We start from the raw sequence: 17,396 nt of genomic DNA on the forward strand, positions 1-17,396 counted from the left end.
AGGTCTGGTGTGCAGATTGGAGGATGTGGGATTTAGTAGTGCGCAACTTTTATTCAATGTTTTAACTCATCAGTGTGTAAACATAGGCATGGGACCTGCATCTGTGTTTTACACGTGCGAGGTCTGATCTCTGTTCAGACTCTGCGCAGACAGTAGACTGTTATTTTCAGCAAATAACAGGTACCAGCTACCTTTAAGAGATTTCTCAGAAACATCCTCCCTTTAAGAGATTGAGCTCCCCCTGCTGGTGGAAAGTGTGAATTGCATTGATTCCAGGTGCGAGGCCTGGTGTGGAACGCTGATTGCAGGTGGGTCATCGGGCCAGAGGAAACTCGCGTCCTGCCTGCCCCGGGGTCATGAGGCCTGGGGTAATAGCACATCACACTACCCGCGCCCAAAAACAGCCCCTTTTACAATTTTTTTCCCGCACTATATTGCTGGGGCATTTCTCGAGAAAATGCTGAAGTGTTACAATGCCAATGATGCATTCTGGATAAGTTTATGGAATTCATACTTCTCCGATAATAGAGCTACAAATTTAAAAAGTAAATTGACATTTTGATTTTGAACGGAACAACCAGATCATTACTAACACAAAAGTTAGCTCAAGAGTCATTCGCCCACATCCAAACCCCTCACCATCCCATTCACAAAGGCAGACGACCCTCTCTGGATCGACACTGCATCCCTGTTGGTGCAGGTAAGTACGGGAATGTCTGTCAAGGACAGAATGGTAGCCTCTACTGAGCTTCAAGCACGGCTCTCTGATGAGTCCATACAAGCCATGACAACGACCGTGTGGACTCTGAATGCCAACATACCTGCTGCCTTAAACAGGCAGACAGATACTTTATCCCTGGCCTTATTATGTGGCACATCCACTCACCAACCCACCATCCAGCAGAGTGGTGGAGTGATGTTGTGCTGGCCCAGGACAGGGATGATGGCGAAAGGGGACATGGAAGCAGAGACTCCACTCAAAGCGTTCCCACATCTCACCCATTGCACCCCCCTCAATAAGTACCCGACATGCTGCCTCCTCCCCCGATGGCCGAGTCTGCCCCTGCAAAGGTGAGGTGGAGCAGTCTTTGACGGGGCCCTCACGGGCTCCAAAACCCAGAGGAGGTCGGCCGAGAGCATCTCAGCAGTCAGGGCAGTGATCTGAGAAACCTGCCATTACTTGTGCTGAAGCTACAGGAGTTGCACCATGTAGGAGTGACAGGGAGAGAAAGGCTGAGCACATATAGTTCACCGAGGGTACGTACAAGGGTGGGTGACGAGACGTCATGTTGTTCATTTCTATATTTATTTTGTTATGGCACATTAAATGTAATCATTCTCACCACTGCCACGTCTTGCCCATTATTGAGTCCCTTTTGTGAATTCCCACTTTCATGTGTTTCATCATGAGCGCCAAGACATGAGGCCACCCACTGGGTGTGTGTACAGTGAGTGTACACGTAGGTGAAGGAGTGTTTAGTTCAAACGGAGGCGGGTGGGGGAGGGCGATGGTGGTGATTGTTCCAGGCGGCCCGAGTATTTCAAGTCTTCAATTTGCAGATCTCGTGATGAGAATCTGTTGGAGATGAGACATCACGGGCAGTAATGTGCAGCACTGCTCTGGCCATGGGTTTCCCCATCTTCATTTTCCTCTTCCTGCTCCTCATCTTCTTCTTCTTCAATGTTGCCAGCAGATGAGTGCATTCGACCTCCTCCACCTGTAACCCTCTCTGCTGTGCTATATTGAGCAGGACGCAGCACTATACACCCTCACTGGCGAGTACTGAAGGGCTTCCCCAGGTCGATCCAGGCACCTGAACCACATCTTCAATATTCCTCTGGCTTGTTCAATGACAGTCACATCACCACCAGGTCTGACGTTGTACTGCTGCTGTGCCTCACTGGTGGGGTTTCTCACAGATGTCATGAGCCATGTCTCCAGGGGGTATCCCTCGTCTCCAAGGAGCCAGCCCTTAAGTCTGTCTTGTGTATGGAAGAGGGCCAGGATGTTAGACTCACAAAATGAAGGAATCATGGCAGCTGCCAGGGAATCCAGCACACCAGCTGTGCATTGATGGACTGATATCCCTTTCCATTGATGAACTGCCGTTGTCCATGTGCAGGTCCTTGGATTGCTACGTGTGTGCAATCAATTGCTCCCTGTACCCATGGGAAGCCAGTCAGAGAGTGGAAACTCACTGCTCTCTCAGTCTGGCTGATGTCTTCGATGGGGAAGTTGACGTAGTCGATGCCCTGGCAAACAAGATCCGTGACCTGTCGTATACACTTATGGACAGATGACTGAGAGATCCTGGTGATGTCACCGGTGGAGCCCTGGAAGGATCTGGAGGTTATGAAATTGAGGGCAGTGTTGACTTTAACCACGACGGGCAATGCGTGGCCACCAGGCCCAGCCCGGAGCAGCTCTTCCTGAAGGAGCCTGCAGACGTCTGCGATCACCTGGTGACTCAATCTGAGCCTGCGTGGGCTCTGCTCCTCAGAGAGGTCCAGGAAGATCAGCCTCTGTCTGTATTCCCTCCTGTGATCTCGGCCCCTCCATTGGTCCCCTCTCTGCTCTTCTGCAGGTCCTTGTGATGCACCTCCGTCTTGTGCACCTGTAGATCCCAGAACTGCACTCCGTGCCTGCCGTGGATGGTGAGGTGCCTCCTCCTGAGGTGTGGAATAAATCCATTGCCCCCCCCAGACTGATAGTGTCAGTTTGAGGGGGTCCAAAATGCAGGTAAATTTGTGTGAACCCAAGAATTCTCAGTCTCAACAAAGAAATCTCAGTCTAAACACAAGGAACTCCCGGACAAAGGTTTGTCTGAGGGAACTGAGTGCCCAACGACAACACCTCCCCTTTTATTGAGATGTGACAATCACAGGTTTAAAGGGTCAAATGAGCTTCACTGTAACTCGCCTCTGTTTCTATGGGGTGTTTCAGAAGGCACGAGAGACACGTTCAGGAGAAGTTCAATCCGATTCTGTTGCAGAATCCACAAAAAGTTAAATACCTCAAGTGTTTAAATGACCTGAATTGACCCTTTAGCTATTGGCCGGTCGGTGTTAAGTGGGGAAGGGACTTCCGGGCGTCCATTAAACACGGAAGTGGGAGCATTGGAGCCGGGGTGCGGTCTGATTACAAAATGTTGGTACTTTAACCTTCCACACCCAAACCACCCGTCCCAGGGGGTGACATCACCCCCGCTGTACCCCATCCAACTCCCCACCCTCACACACACACTGTACCCCATCCAACTCCCCACCCTCACACACACTGTACCCCATCCAACTCCCCACCCTCACACACACACTGTACCCCATCCAACTCCCCACCCTCTCACACACACACTGTACCCCATCCAACTCCCCACCCTCACACACACACTGTACCCCATCCAACTCCCCACCCTCACACACACACTGTACCCCATCCAACTCCCCACCCTCACACACACTGTACCCCATCCAACTCCCCACCCTCACACACACACTGTACCCCATCCAACTCCCCACCCTCACACACACTGTACCCCATCCAACTCCCCACCCTCACACACACACTGTACCCCATCCAACTCCCCACCCTCTCTCACACTCACTGTACCCCATCCAACTCCCCACCCTCTCTCACACACTGTACCCCATCCAACTCCCCACCCTCTCACACACACTGTACCCCGTCCAACTCCCCACCCTCACACACACACACTGTACCCCATCCAACTCCCCACCCTCTCACACACACTGTACCCCATCCAACTCCCCACCCTCACACACACACTGTACCCCATCCAACTCCCCACCCTCACACACACACTGTACCCCATCCAACTCCCCACCCTCACACACACACTGTACCCCATCCAACTCGCCACCCTCACACACACACACTGTACCCCATCCAACTCCCCACCCTCTCACACACACTGTACACCATCCAACTCCCCACCCTCTCACACACACTGTACCCCATCCAACTCCCCACCCTCTCACACACACACTGTACCCCATCCAACTCCCCACCCTCTCACACACACACTGTACCCCATCCAACTCCCCACCCTCTCACACACACACTGTACCCCATCCAACTCCCCACCCTCTCACACACACACTGTACCCCATCCAACTCCCCACCCTCTCACACACACACTGTACCCCATCCAACTCCCCACCCTCTCACACACACTGTACCCCATCCAACTCCCCACCCTCTCACACACACACTGTACCCCATCCAACTCCCCACCCTCTCACACACACACTGTACCCCATCCTACTCCCCACCCTCTCACACACACTGTACCCCATCCAACTCCCCACCCTCTCACACACACACTGTACCCCATCCAACTCCCCACCCTCACACACACACTGTACCCCATCCAACTCCCCACCCTCTCACACACACACTGTACCCCATCCAACTCCCCACCCTCTCACACACACACTGTACCCCATCCAACTCCCCACCCTCTCACACACACTGTACCCCATCCAACTCCCCACCCTCTCACAGACACTGTACCCCATCCAACTCCCCACCCTCACACACACACACTGTACCCCATCCAACTCCCCACCCTCACACACACACTGTACCCCATCCAACTCCCCACCCTCTCACACACACTGTACCCCATCCAACTCCCCACCCTCTCACACACACACTGTACCCCATCCAACTCCCCACCCTCACACACACACACTGTACCCCATCCAACTCCCCACCCTCACACACACACTGTACCCCATCCAACTCCCCACCCTCTCTCACACACACTGTACCCCATCCAACTCCCCACCCTCTCACACACACACTGTACCCCATCCAACTCCCCACCCTCTCTCACACACATACTGTACCCCATCCAACTCCCCACCCTCTCACACACACTGTACCCCATCCAACTCCCCACCCTCTCACACACACACTGTACCCCATCCAACTCCCCACCCTCTCACACACACACTGTACCCCATCCAACTCCCCACCCTCTCACACACACTGTACCCCATCCAACTCCCCACCCTCTCTCACACACATACTGTACCCCATCCAACTCCCCACCCTCTCACACACACTGTACCCCATCCAACTCCCCACCCTCACACACACTGTACCCCATCCAACTCCCCACCCTCACACACACACTGTACCCCATCCAACTCCCCACCCTCTCACACACACTGTACCCCATCCAACTCCCCACCCTCTCACACACACACACACACTGTACCCCATCCAACTCCCCACCCTCTCACACACACACTGTACCCCATCCAACTCCCCACCCTCACACACACAGACACTGTACCCCATCCAACTCCCCACCCTCTCACACACACACTGTACCCCATCCAACTCCCCACCCTCTCACACACACTGTACCCCATCCAACTCCCCACCCTCACACACACACACTGTACCCCATCCAACTCCCCACCCTCTCACACACACACTGTACCCCATCCAACTCCCCACCCTCACACACACACTGGACCCCATCCAACTCCCCACCCTCACACACACACACTGTACCCCATCCAACTCCCCACCCTCACACACACACACTGTACCCCATCCAACTCCCCACCCTCACACACACAGACACTGTACCCCATCCAACTCCCCACCCTCACACACACACACTGTACCCCATCCAACTCCCCACCCTCTCACACACACACTGTACCCCATCCAACTCCCCACCCTCACACACACACTGGACCCCATCCAACTCCCCACCCTCACACACACACACTGTTCCCCATCCAACTCCCCACCCTCTCACACACACTGTACCCCATCCAACTCCCCACCCTCACACACACACACTGTACCCCATCCAACTCCCCACCATTTCACACACACACTGTACCCCATCCAACTCCCCACCATTTCACACACACACTGTACCCCATCCAACTCCCCACCCTCACACACACACACTGTACCCCATCCAACTCCCCACCCTCACACACACTGTACCCCATCCAACTCCCCACCCTCACACACACTGTACCCCATCCAACTCCCCACCCTCACACACACTGTACCCCATCCAACTCCCCACCCTCACACACACTGAACCCCATCCAACTCCCCACCCTCACACACACTGTACCCCATCCAACTCCCCACCCTCTCACACACACACTGTACCCCATCCAACTCCCCACCCTCTCACACACACTGTACCCCATCCAACTCCCCACCCTCTCACACACACTGTACCCCATCCAACTCCCCACCATTTCACACACACACTGTACCCCATCCAACTCCCCACCCTCACACACACTGTACCCCATCCAACTCCCCACCCTCACACACACTGTACCCCATCCAACTCCCCACCCTCACACACACACACTGTACCCCGTCCAACTCCCCACCCTCTCACACACACTGTACCCCGTACAACTCCCCACCCTCTCACACACACTGTACCCCATCCCACTCCCCACCCTCACACACAGACACTGTACCCCATCCAACTCCCCACCCTCACTGTGAGGAGGGCAAGCAAGTTGACGAGGAGGAGGATCGAGCTCCTGCAGCTGCTGGAGGCACAAAGGCACAGCCAACAGGTAAGTGATTGGCTGGTGACTGGTAAGTAGATTTTCTTTCTTTTTTTTTCTCTTGACATTGTAGTTGTTCTTAAGCTAACTTAAGAGTTAAGTCATGGCAGGAGATCCCACAGCCGTGTCATGTTCCTCTTGTGGGATGTGGGAATTCAGGGATCCTTCCTGTATCCCTGATTCCTTCACCTGCGGGAAGTGTGTCCAGCTGCAGCTATTGTTTGACCGCTTGACGGCTCTGGAGCTGCGGATGGACTCACTTTGGAGCATCCGCGATGCTGAGAAAGTCGTGGATAGCACGTTCAGTGAGTTGGTCACACTACAGATAAAAATTACTGAGGGAGATAGTGAATGGGTGACCAACAGACAGAGGAAGGGTCGGAAGGCAGTGCAGGGGTCCCCTGCGGTCATCTCCCTCCAAAACAGGTATACCGTTTTGGATACTGTTGGGGGAGATGGCTCACCAGGGGAAGGTGGCAGCGGCCAGGTTCATGGCACCGTGGCTGGCTCTGCTGCACAGGAGGGCAGGAAAAAGAGTGGCAGAGCTATAGTGATAGGGGACTCGATTGTAAGGGGAATAGACAGGCGTTTCTGCGGACGCAACCGAGACTCCAGGATGGTATGTTGCCTCCCTGGTGCAAGGGTCAGGGATGTCTCGGAGCGGCTGCAGGACATTCTGGAGGGGGAGGGTGAACAGCCAGTTGTCGTGGTGCATATAGGCACCAACGATATAGGATGAGGTCCTACAAGCTGAATTTAGGGAGTTAGGAGTTAAACTAAAGTGTAGGACCTCAAAGGTAGTAATCTCAGGATTGCTACCAGTGCCACGGGCTAGTCAGAGTAGGAATGACAGGATAGCTAGGATGAATACGTGGCTTGAGAAATGGTGCAAGAGGGAGGGATTCAAATTCCTGGGCCATTGGAACCGGTTCTGGGGGAGGTGGGACCAGTACAAATTGGACGGTCTGCATCTGGGCAGGACTGGAACCAATGTCCTAGGGGGAGTGTTTGCTAGTGCTGTTGGGGAGGGTTTAAACTAATGTGGCAGGGGGATGGGAACCGATGCAGGAAGTCAGTGGGAAGTAAAGTGGTGACAGAAACAAAAGGCAGTAAGGGAGAGTGTACAGAACATGACCGGACAGATGGTCTGAGAAAGCAGAGCAAAGACCAAGGGAAGTCTAGATAAAGCTGCATTTATTTCAATGCAAGAAGTCTGATGGGCAAGGCAGATGAACTCAGGGCATGGATGGGTACATGGGACTGGGATGTTATAGCTATTACTGAAACATGGCTAAGGGAGGGGCAGGACTGGCAGCTCAATGTTCCAGGGTACAGATGCTATAGGAAAGATAGAGCAGGAGGTCAGAGAGGAGGGGGAGTTGCGTTCTTGATTAGGGAGAACATCACGGCAGTAGTGAGAGGGGATATATCCGAGGGTTCGCCCACTGAGTCTATATGGGTAGAACTGAAAAATAAGAAGGGAGAGATCACTTTGATAGGATTGTACTACAGACCCCCAAATAGTCAATGGGAAATTGAGGAGCAAATATGTAAGGAGATTACAGACAGCTGCAAGAAAAATAGGGTGGTAATAGTCGGGGACTTTGACTTTCCCAACATTGACTGGGACAGCCATAGCATTAGGGGCTTGGATGGAGAGAAATTTGTTGAGTGTATTCAGGAGGAATTTCTCATTCAGTATGTGGATGGCCCGACTAGAGAGGGGGCAAAACTTGACCTCCTCTTGGGCAATAAGGAAGGGCAGGTGACAGAAGTGTTGGTGAGGGATCACTTTGGGACCAGTGATCATAATTCCATTAGTTTTAAGATAGCTATGGAGAATGATAGGTCTGGCCCAAAAGTTAAAATTCTAAATTGGGGAAAGGCCAATTTTGATGGTATTAGACAGGAACTTTCAGAAGTTGATTAGGAGAGTCTGTTGACAGGCAAAGGGACGTCTGGTAAGTGGGAGGCTTTCAAAAGTGTGTTAACCAGAGTTCAGGGTAAGCACATTCCTTATAAAGTGAAGGGCAAGGCTGGTAGAAGTAGGGAACCTTGGATGACTCGGGAGATTGAGGCCCTCGTCAAAAAGAAGAAGGAGGCATATGACACGCATAGACAGCTGGGATTAAGTGGATCCCTTGAAGAGTATAGAGTTAAGAGAGAAATCAGGAGGGCAAAAAGGGGACATGAGATTGCTTTGGCAGATCAGGCAAAGGAGAATCCAAAGAGCTTCTACAAGTACATAAAGGGCAAAAGAGTAACTAGGGAGAGAGTAGGGCCTCTTAAGGATCAACAAGGTCATCTATGGGTGGGTGAGATCCTGAATGAATATTTCACATCGGTATTTACGGTTGAGAAAGGCATGGATGTTAGGGAACTTGGGGAAATAAATAGTGATGTCTTGAGGAGTGTACATATTACAGAGAGGGAGGTGCTGGAAGTCTTAACGCGCATCAAGGTAGATAAATCTCCGGGACCTGATGAAATGTATCCCAGGACGTTATGGGAGGTTAGGGAGGAAATTGCGGGTCCCCTAGCAGAGATATTTGAATCATCCACCGCTACAGGTGAGGTGCCTGAAGATTGGAGGGTTGCAAATGTTGTGCCTTTGTTTAAGAAGGGCGGCAGGGAAAAGCCTGGGAACTACAGACCAGTGAGCCTGACATCTGTAGTGGGTAAGTTGTTAGAGGGTATTCTGAGGGACAGGATCTGCAGGCATTTGGAGAGGCAGGGACTGATTAGGAACAGTCAGCATGGTTTTGTGAGAGGAAAATCATGTCTCACGAATTTGATTGAGTTTTTTGAAGGGGTAACCAAGAAGATAGATGAGGGCTGTGCAGTAGACGTGGTCTACATGGACTTCAGCAAAGCCTTTGACAAGGTACCGCATGGTAGGTTGTTACATAAGGTTAAATCTCATGGGATCCAAGGTGAGGTAGCCAATTGGATACAAAATTGGCTTGACGACAGAAGACAGAGGGTGGTTGTAGAGGGTTGTTTTTCAAACTGGAGGCCTGTGACCAGCGGTGTGCCTCAGGGATCGGTGCTGAGTCCGCTGTTATTTGTTATTTATATTAATGATTTGGATGAGAATTTAGGAGAAATGGTTAGTAAGTTTGCAGATGACACCAAGATTGGTGGCATTGTGGACAGTGAAGAAGGTTATCTAGGATTGCAACGGGATCTTGATAAATTGGGCCAGTGGGCCGATGAATGGCAGATGGAGTTTAATTTAGATAAATGTGAGGTGATGCATTTTGGTAGATCGAATCGGACCAGGACCTACTCCGTTAATGGTAGGGCGTTGGGGAGAGTTATAGAACAAAGAGATCTAGGAGTACAGGTTCATAGCTGCTTGAAAGTGGAGTCACAGGTGGATAGGGTGGTGAAGAAGGCATTCAGCATGCTTGCTTTCATTGGTCAGAACAGTGAATACAGGAGTTGGGATGTCTTGTTGAAGTTGTACAAGACATTAGTAAGGCCACACTTGGAATACTGTGTACAGTTCTGGTCACCCTACTATAGAAAGGATATTATTAAACTAGAAAGAGTGCAGAAAAGATTTACTAGGATGCTACCGGGACTTGATGGTTTGACTTATAGGGAGAGGTTAGATGGACTGGGTCTTTTTTCCCTGGAGAGTAGGAGGTTAAGGGGTGATCTTATAGAAGTCTATAAAATAATGAGGGGCATAGAAAAGGTAGAGAGTCAAAATCTTTTCCAAAGGTAGGAGAGTCTATAACGAGGGGACATCGATTTAAGGTGAGAGGGGAGAGATACAAAAGGGTCCAGAGGGGGAATTTTTTCACTCAAAGGGTGGTGAGTGTCTGGAACGAGCTGCCAGAGGCAGTAGGAGAGGCGGGTACAATTTTGTCTTTTAAAAGCATTTGGACAGTTACATGGGTAAGATGGGTATAGAGGGATATGGGCCAAGTGCAGGCAATTGGGACTAGCTGAGTGGTATAAACTGGGCGACATGGACATGTTGGGCCGAAGGGCCTGTTTCCATGTTGTAAACTTCTATGACTCACACACACACTCTACCCCATCCAACTCCCCACCCTCTCACACACACACTGTACCCCATCCAACTCCCCACCCTCTCATACACACACACTGTACCCCATCCAACTCCCCACCCTCTCATACACACACACTGTACCCCATCCAACTCCCCACCCTCTCACACACACACTGTACCCCATCCAACTCCCCACCCTCTCACACACACACTGTACCCCATCCAACTCCCCACCCTCACACACACACACTGTACCCCATCCAACTCCCCACCCTCACACACAGACACTGTACCCCATCCAACTCCCCACCCTCTCACACACACACTGTACCCCATCCAACTCCCCACCCTCACACACACACACTGTACCCCATCTCACTCCCCACCCTCAAACACACACACTGTACCCCATCCTACTCCCCACCCTCTCACACACACACACTGTACCCCATCCAACTCCCCACCCTCTCATACACACACACTGTACCCCATCCAACTCCCCACCCTCTCACACACACTGTACCCCATCCAACTCCCCACCCTCTCACACACACACACTGTACCCCATCCAACTCCCCACCCTCTCTCACACACACAGTACCCCATCCAACTCCCCACCCTCACACACACACACTGTACCCCATCCAACTCCCCACCCTCACACACACACTGTACCCCATCCAACTCCCCACCCTCACACACACACTGTACCCCATCCAACTCCCCACCCTCTCACACACACACTGTACCCCATCCAACTCCCCACCCTCTCACACACACACTGTACCCCATCCAACTCCCCACCCTCTCACACACACACTGTACCCCATCCAACTCCCCACCCTCTCACACACACTGTACCCCATCCAACTCCCCACCCTCTCACACACACACTGTACCCCATCCAACACCCCACCCTCTCTCACACAGACACTGTACCCCATCCAACTCCCCACCCTCTCTCACACACACTGTACCCCATCCAACTCCCCACCCTCTCTCACACACACTGTACCCCATCCAACTCCCCACCCTCTCTCACACACACTGTACCCCATCCAACTCCCCACCCTCTCACACACACTGTACCCCATCCAACTCCCCACCCTCTCACACACACACTGTACCCCATCCAACTCCCCACCCTCACACACACACTGTACCCCATCCAACTCCCCACCCTCTCACACACACTGTACCCCATCCAACTCCCCACCCTCTCACACACACTGTACCCCATCCTACTCCCCACCCTCTCTCACACACACTGTACCCCATCCAACTCCCCACCCTCACACACACACTGTACCCCATCCTACTCCCCACCCTCTCTCACACACACTGTACCCCATCCAACTCCCCACCCTCACACACACACTGTACCCCATCCAACTCCCCACCCTCTCACACACACTGTACCCCATCCAACTCCCCACCCTCTCACACACACTGTACCCCATCCAACTCCCCACCCTCACACACACACTGTACCCCATCCAACTCCCCACCCTCTCACACACACTGTACCCCATCCAACTCCCCACCCTCTCACACACACTGTACCCCATCCAACTCCCCACCCTCTCACACACACTGTACCCCATCCTACTCCCCACCCTCTCTCACACACACTGTACCCCATCCAACTCCCCACCCTCACACACACACACTGTACCCCATCCAACTCCCCACCCTCACACACACACTGTACCCCATCCAACTCCCCACCCTCACACACACTGTACCCCATCCAACTCCCCACCCTCACACACACACTGTACCCCATCCAACTCCCCACCCTCTCACACACACTGTACCCCATCCAACTCCCCACCCTCTCACACACACTGTACCCCATCCTACTCCCCACCCTCTCACACACACACTGTACCCCATCCAACTCCCCACCCTCTCACACACACTGTACCCCATCCTACTCCCCACCCTCTCACACAGACACTGTACCCCATCCAACTCCCCACCCTCTCACACACACACTGTACCCCATCCAACTCCCCACCCTCACACACACACACTGTACCCCATCCAACTCCCCACCCTCTCACACACACTGTACCCCATCCAACTCCCCACCCTCACACACACACTGTACCCCATCCAACTCCCCACCCTCTCACACACACTGTACCCCATCCAACTCCCCACCCTCACACACACACTGTACCCCATCCAACTCCCCACCCTCTCACACACACTGTACCCCATCCAACTCCCCACCCTCACACACACACTGTACCCCATCCAACTCCCCACCCTCTCACACACACTGTACCCCATCCAACTCCCCACCCTCACACACACACACTGTACCCCATCCAACTCCCCACCCTCTCACACACACACTGTACCCCATCCAACTCCCCACCCTCACACAGACACTGTACCCCATCCAACTCCCCACCCTCTCACACACACTGTACCCCATCCAACACCCCACCCTCTCACACACACTGTACCCCATCCAACTCCCCACCCTCACACACACACACTGTACCCCATCCAACTCCCCACCCTCACACACACACACTGTACCCCATCCAACTCCCCACCCTCACACACACACACTGTACCCCATCCAACTCCCCACCCTCACACACACACACTGTACCCCATCCAACTCCCCACCCTCTCTCACACACACTGTACCCCATCCAACTCCCCACCCTCTCACACACACACTGTACCCCATCCAACTCCCCACCCTCTCACACACACTGTACCCCATCCAACTCCCCACCCTCTCACACACACACTGTACCCCATCCAACTCCCCACCCTCACACACACATACTGTACCCCATCCAACTCCCCACCCTCTCACACACACACTGTACCCCATCCAACTCCCCACCCTTTCACACACACACTGTACCCCATCCAACTCCCCACCCTCACACACACACTGTACCCCATCCAACTCCCCACCCTCTCACACACACTGTACCCCATCCTACTCCCCACCCTCTCACACACACACTGTACCCCATCCAACTCCCCACCCTCTCACACACACTGTACCCCATCCAACTCCCCACCCTCTCACACACACTGTACCCCATCCTACTCCCCACCCTCTCACACACACACTGTACCCCATCCAACTCCCCACCCTCACACACACACTGTACCCCATCCAACTCCCCACCCTCCCACACACACACTGTACCCCATCCAACTCCCCACCCTCACACACACACTGTACCCCATCCAACTCCCCACCCTCTCACACACACACTGTACCCCATCCAACTCCCCACCCTCTCACACACACACTGTACCCCATCCAACTCCCCACCCTCTCACACACACACTGTACCCCATCCAACTCCCCACCCTCTCACACACACACTGTACCCCATCCAACTCCCCACCCTCTCACACACACTGTACCCCATCCAACTCCCCACCCTCTCACACACACACTGTACCCCATCCAACTCCCCACCCTCTCACACACACACTGTACCCCATCCAACTCCCCACCCTCACACACACTGTACCCCATCCAACTCCCCACCCTCACACACACTGTACCCCATCCAACTCCCCACCCTCTCACACACACACTGTACCCCATCCAACTCCCCACCCTCTCACACACACACTGTACCCCATCCAACTCCCCACCCTCTCACACACACACTGTACCCCATCCAACTCCCCACCCTCACACACACATACTGTACCCCATCCAACTCCCCACCCTCTCACACACACACTGTACCCCATCCAACTCCCCACCCTCACACACACACTGTACCCCATCCAACTCCCCACCCTCACACACACACTGTACCCCATCCAACTCCCCACCCTCTCACACACACACTGTACCCCATCCAACTCCCCACCCTCTCACACAGACACTGTACCCCATCCAACTCCCCACCCTTTCACACAGACACTGTACCCCATCCAACTCCCCACCCTCACACACACACTGTACCCCATCCAACTCCCCACCCTCACACACACATACTGTACCCCATCCAACTCCCCACCCTCTCACACACACACTGTACCCCATCCAACTCCCCACCCTCACACACACACTGTACCCCATCCAACTCCCCACCCTCTCACACACACTGTACCCCATCCAACTCCCCACCCTCTCACACACACACTGTACCCCATCCAACTCCCCACCCTCTCACACACACTGTACCCCATCCAACTCCCCACCCTCTCACACACACTGTACCCCATCCTACTCCCCACCCTCTCACACACACACTGTACCCCATCCAACTCCCCACCCTCACACACACACTGTACCCCATCCAACTCCCCACCCTCCCACACACACACTGTACCCCATCCAACTCCCCACCCTCACACACACACTGTACCCCATCCAACTCCCCACCCTCTCACACACACACTGTACCCCATCCAACTCCCCACCCTCTCACACACACACTGTACCCCATCCAACTCCCCACCCTCTCACACACACACTGTACCCCATCCAACTCCCCACCCTCTCACACACACACTGTACCCCATCCAACTCCCCACCCTCTCACACACACTGTACCCCATCCAACTCCCCACCCTCTCACACACACACTGTACCCCATCCAACTCCCCACCCTCTCACACACACACTGTACCCCATCCAACTCCCCACCCTCACACACACTGTACCCCATCCAACTCCCCACCCTCACACACACTGTACCCCATCCAACTCCCCACCCTCTCACACACACACTGTACCCCATCCAACTCCCCACCCTCTCACACACACACTGTACCCCATCCAACTCCCCACCCTCTCACACACACACTGTACCCCATCCAACTCCCCACCCTCACACACACATACTGTACCCCATCCAACTCCCCACCCTCTCACACACACACTGTACCCCATCCAACTCCCCACCCTCACACACACACTGTACCCCATCCAACTCCCCACCCTCTCTCACACACATACTGTACCCCATCCAACTCCCCACCCTCTCACACACACACTGTACCCCATCCAACTCCCCACCCTCTCACACACACACTGTACCCCATCCAACTCCCCACCCTCTCACACACACACTGTACCCCATCCAACTCCCCACCCTCTCACACACACACTGTACCCCATCCAACTCCCCACCCTCTCACACACACACTGTACCCCATCCAACTCCCCACCCTCACACACACACACTGTACCCCATCCAACTCCCCACCCTCCCACACACACACTGTACCCCATCCAACTCCCCACCCTCACACACACACTGTACCCCATCCAACTCCCCACCCTCTCACACACACACTGTACCCCATCCAACTCCCCACCCTCTCACACACACACTGTACCCCATCCAACTCCCCACCCTCTCACACACACACTGTACCCCATCCAACTCCCCACCCTCTCACACACACACTGTACCCCATCCAACTCCCCACCCTCACACACACACACTGTACCCCATCCAACTCCCCACCCTCCCACACACACACTGTACCCCATCCAACTCCCCACCCTCACACACACTGTACCCCATCCAACTCCCCACCCTCTCACACACACTGTACCCCATCCAACTCCCCACCCTCACACACACACACTGTACCCCATCCAACTCCCCACCCTCCCACACACACACTGTACCCCATCCAACTCCCCACCCTCACACACACACTGTACCCCATCCAACTCCCCACCCTCCCACACACACACTGTACCCCATCCAACTCCCCACCCTCACACACACACACTGTACCCCATCCAACTCCCCACCCTCACACACACACACTGTACCCCATCCTACTCCCCACCCTCTCACACACACACTGTACCCCATCCAACTCCCCACCCTCTCACACACACACTGTACCCCATCCAACTCCCCACCCTCTCTCACACAGACACTGTACCCCATCCAACTCCCCACCCTCTCACACACACACTGTACCCCATCCAACTCCCCACCCTCTCACACACACACTGTACCCCATCCAACTCCCCACCCTCACACACACACTGTACCCCATCCAACTCCCCACCCTCTCACACACACACTGTACCCCATCCAACTCCCCACCCTCTCACACACACACTGTACCCCATCCAACTCCCCACCCTCACACACACACTGTACCCCATCCAACTCCCCACCCTCACACACACACTGTACCCCATCCAACTCCCCACCCTCTCACACACACACTGTACCCCATCCAACTCCCCACCCTCTCTCACACACACACTGTACCCCATCCAACTCCCCACCCTCTCACACACACACTGTACCCCATCCAACTCCCCACCCTCTCTCACACACACACTGTACCCCATCCAACTCCCCACCCTCTCACACACACTGTACCCCATCCAACTCCCCACCCTCTCACACACACACTGTACCCCATCCTACTCCCCACCCTCTCACACACACACTGTACCCCATCCAACTCCCCACCCTCTCACACACACACTGTACCCCATCCTACTCCCCACCCTCTCACACACACACTGTACCCCATCCAACTCCCCACCCTCACACACACATACTGTACCCCATCCAACTCCCCACCCTCTCACACAGACACTGTACCCCATCCAACTCCCCACCCTCTCACACACACACTGTACCCCATCCAACTCCCCACCCTCTCACACAGACACTGTACCCCATCCAACTCCCCACCCTCTCACACACACTGTACCCCATCCAACTCCCCACCCTCTCACACACACTGTACCCCATCCAACACCCCACCCTTTCACACACACACTGTACCCCAT

General features: G+C 54.1%; 1 protein-coding gene across 2 annotated transcripts in view; it reads right to left on the reverse strand.

The window, feature by feature from the left end:
- Positions 1 to 17,396, reverse strand: part of pir (pirin) — a 218,651-nt gene that overhangs the window by 139,628 nt on the left and 61,627 nt on the right. The window contains exon 4 of one of the 2 annotated variants that reach the window (XM_067992257.1): positions 1,297 to 2,670. The exons of the other annotated variant lie outside the window; for it this stretch is intronic. Within the exon in view, the coding sequence (XP_067848358.1) occupies positions 2,032 to 2,670 (639 nt within the window). The 3' untranslated portion in view covers positions 1,297 to 2,031. Of the gene's footprint in view, positions 1 to 1,296; positions 2,671 to 17,396 lie in introns of those variants that run through there. 2 annotated transcript variants of the gene reach the window in all.

Source organism: Heptranchias perlo, chromosome 11, assembly GCF_035084215.1.
Source record: "Heptranchias perlo isolate sHepPer1 chromosome 11, sHepPer1.hap1, whole genome shotgun sequence".
Lineage (NCBI taxonomy): Eukaryota > Metazoa > Chordata > Chondrichthyes > Hexanchiformes > Hexanchidae > Heptranchias > Heptranchias perlo.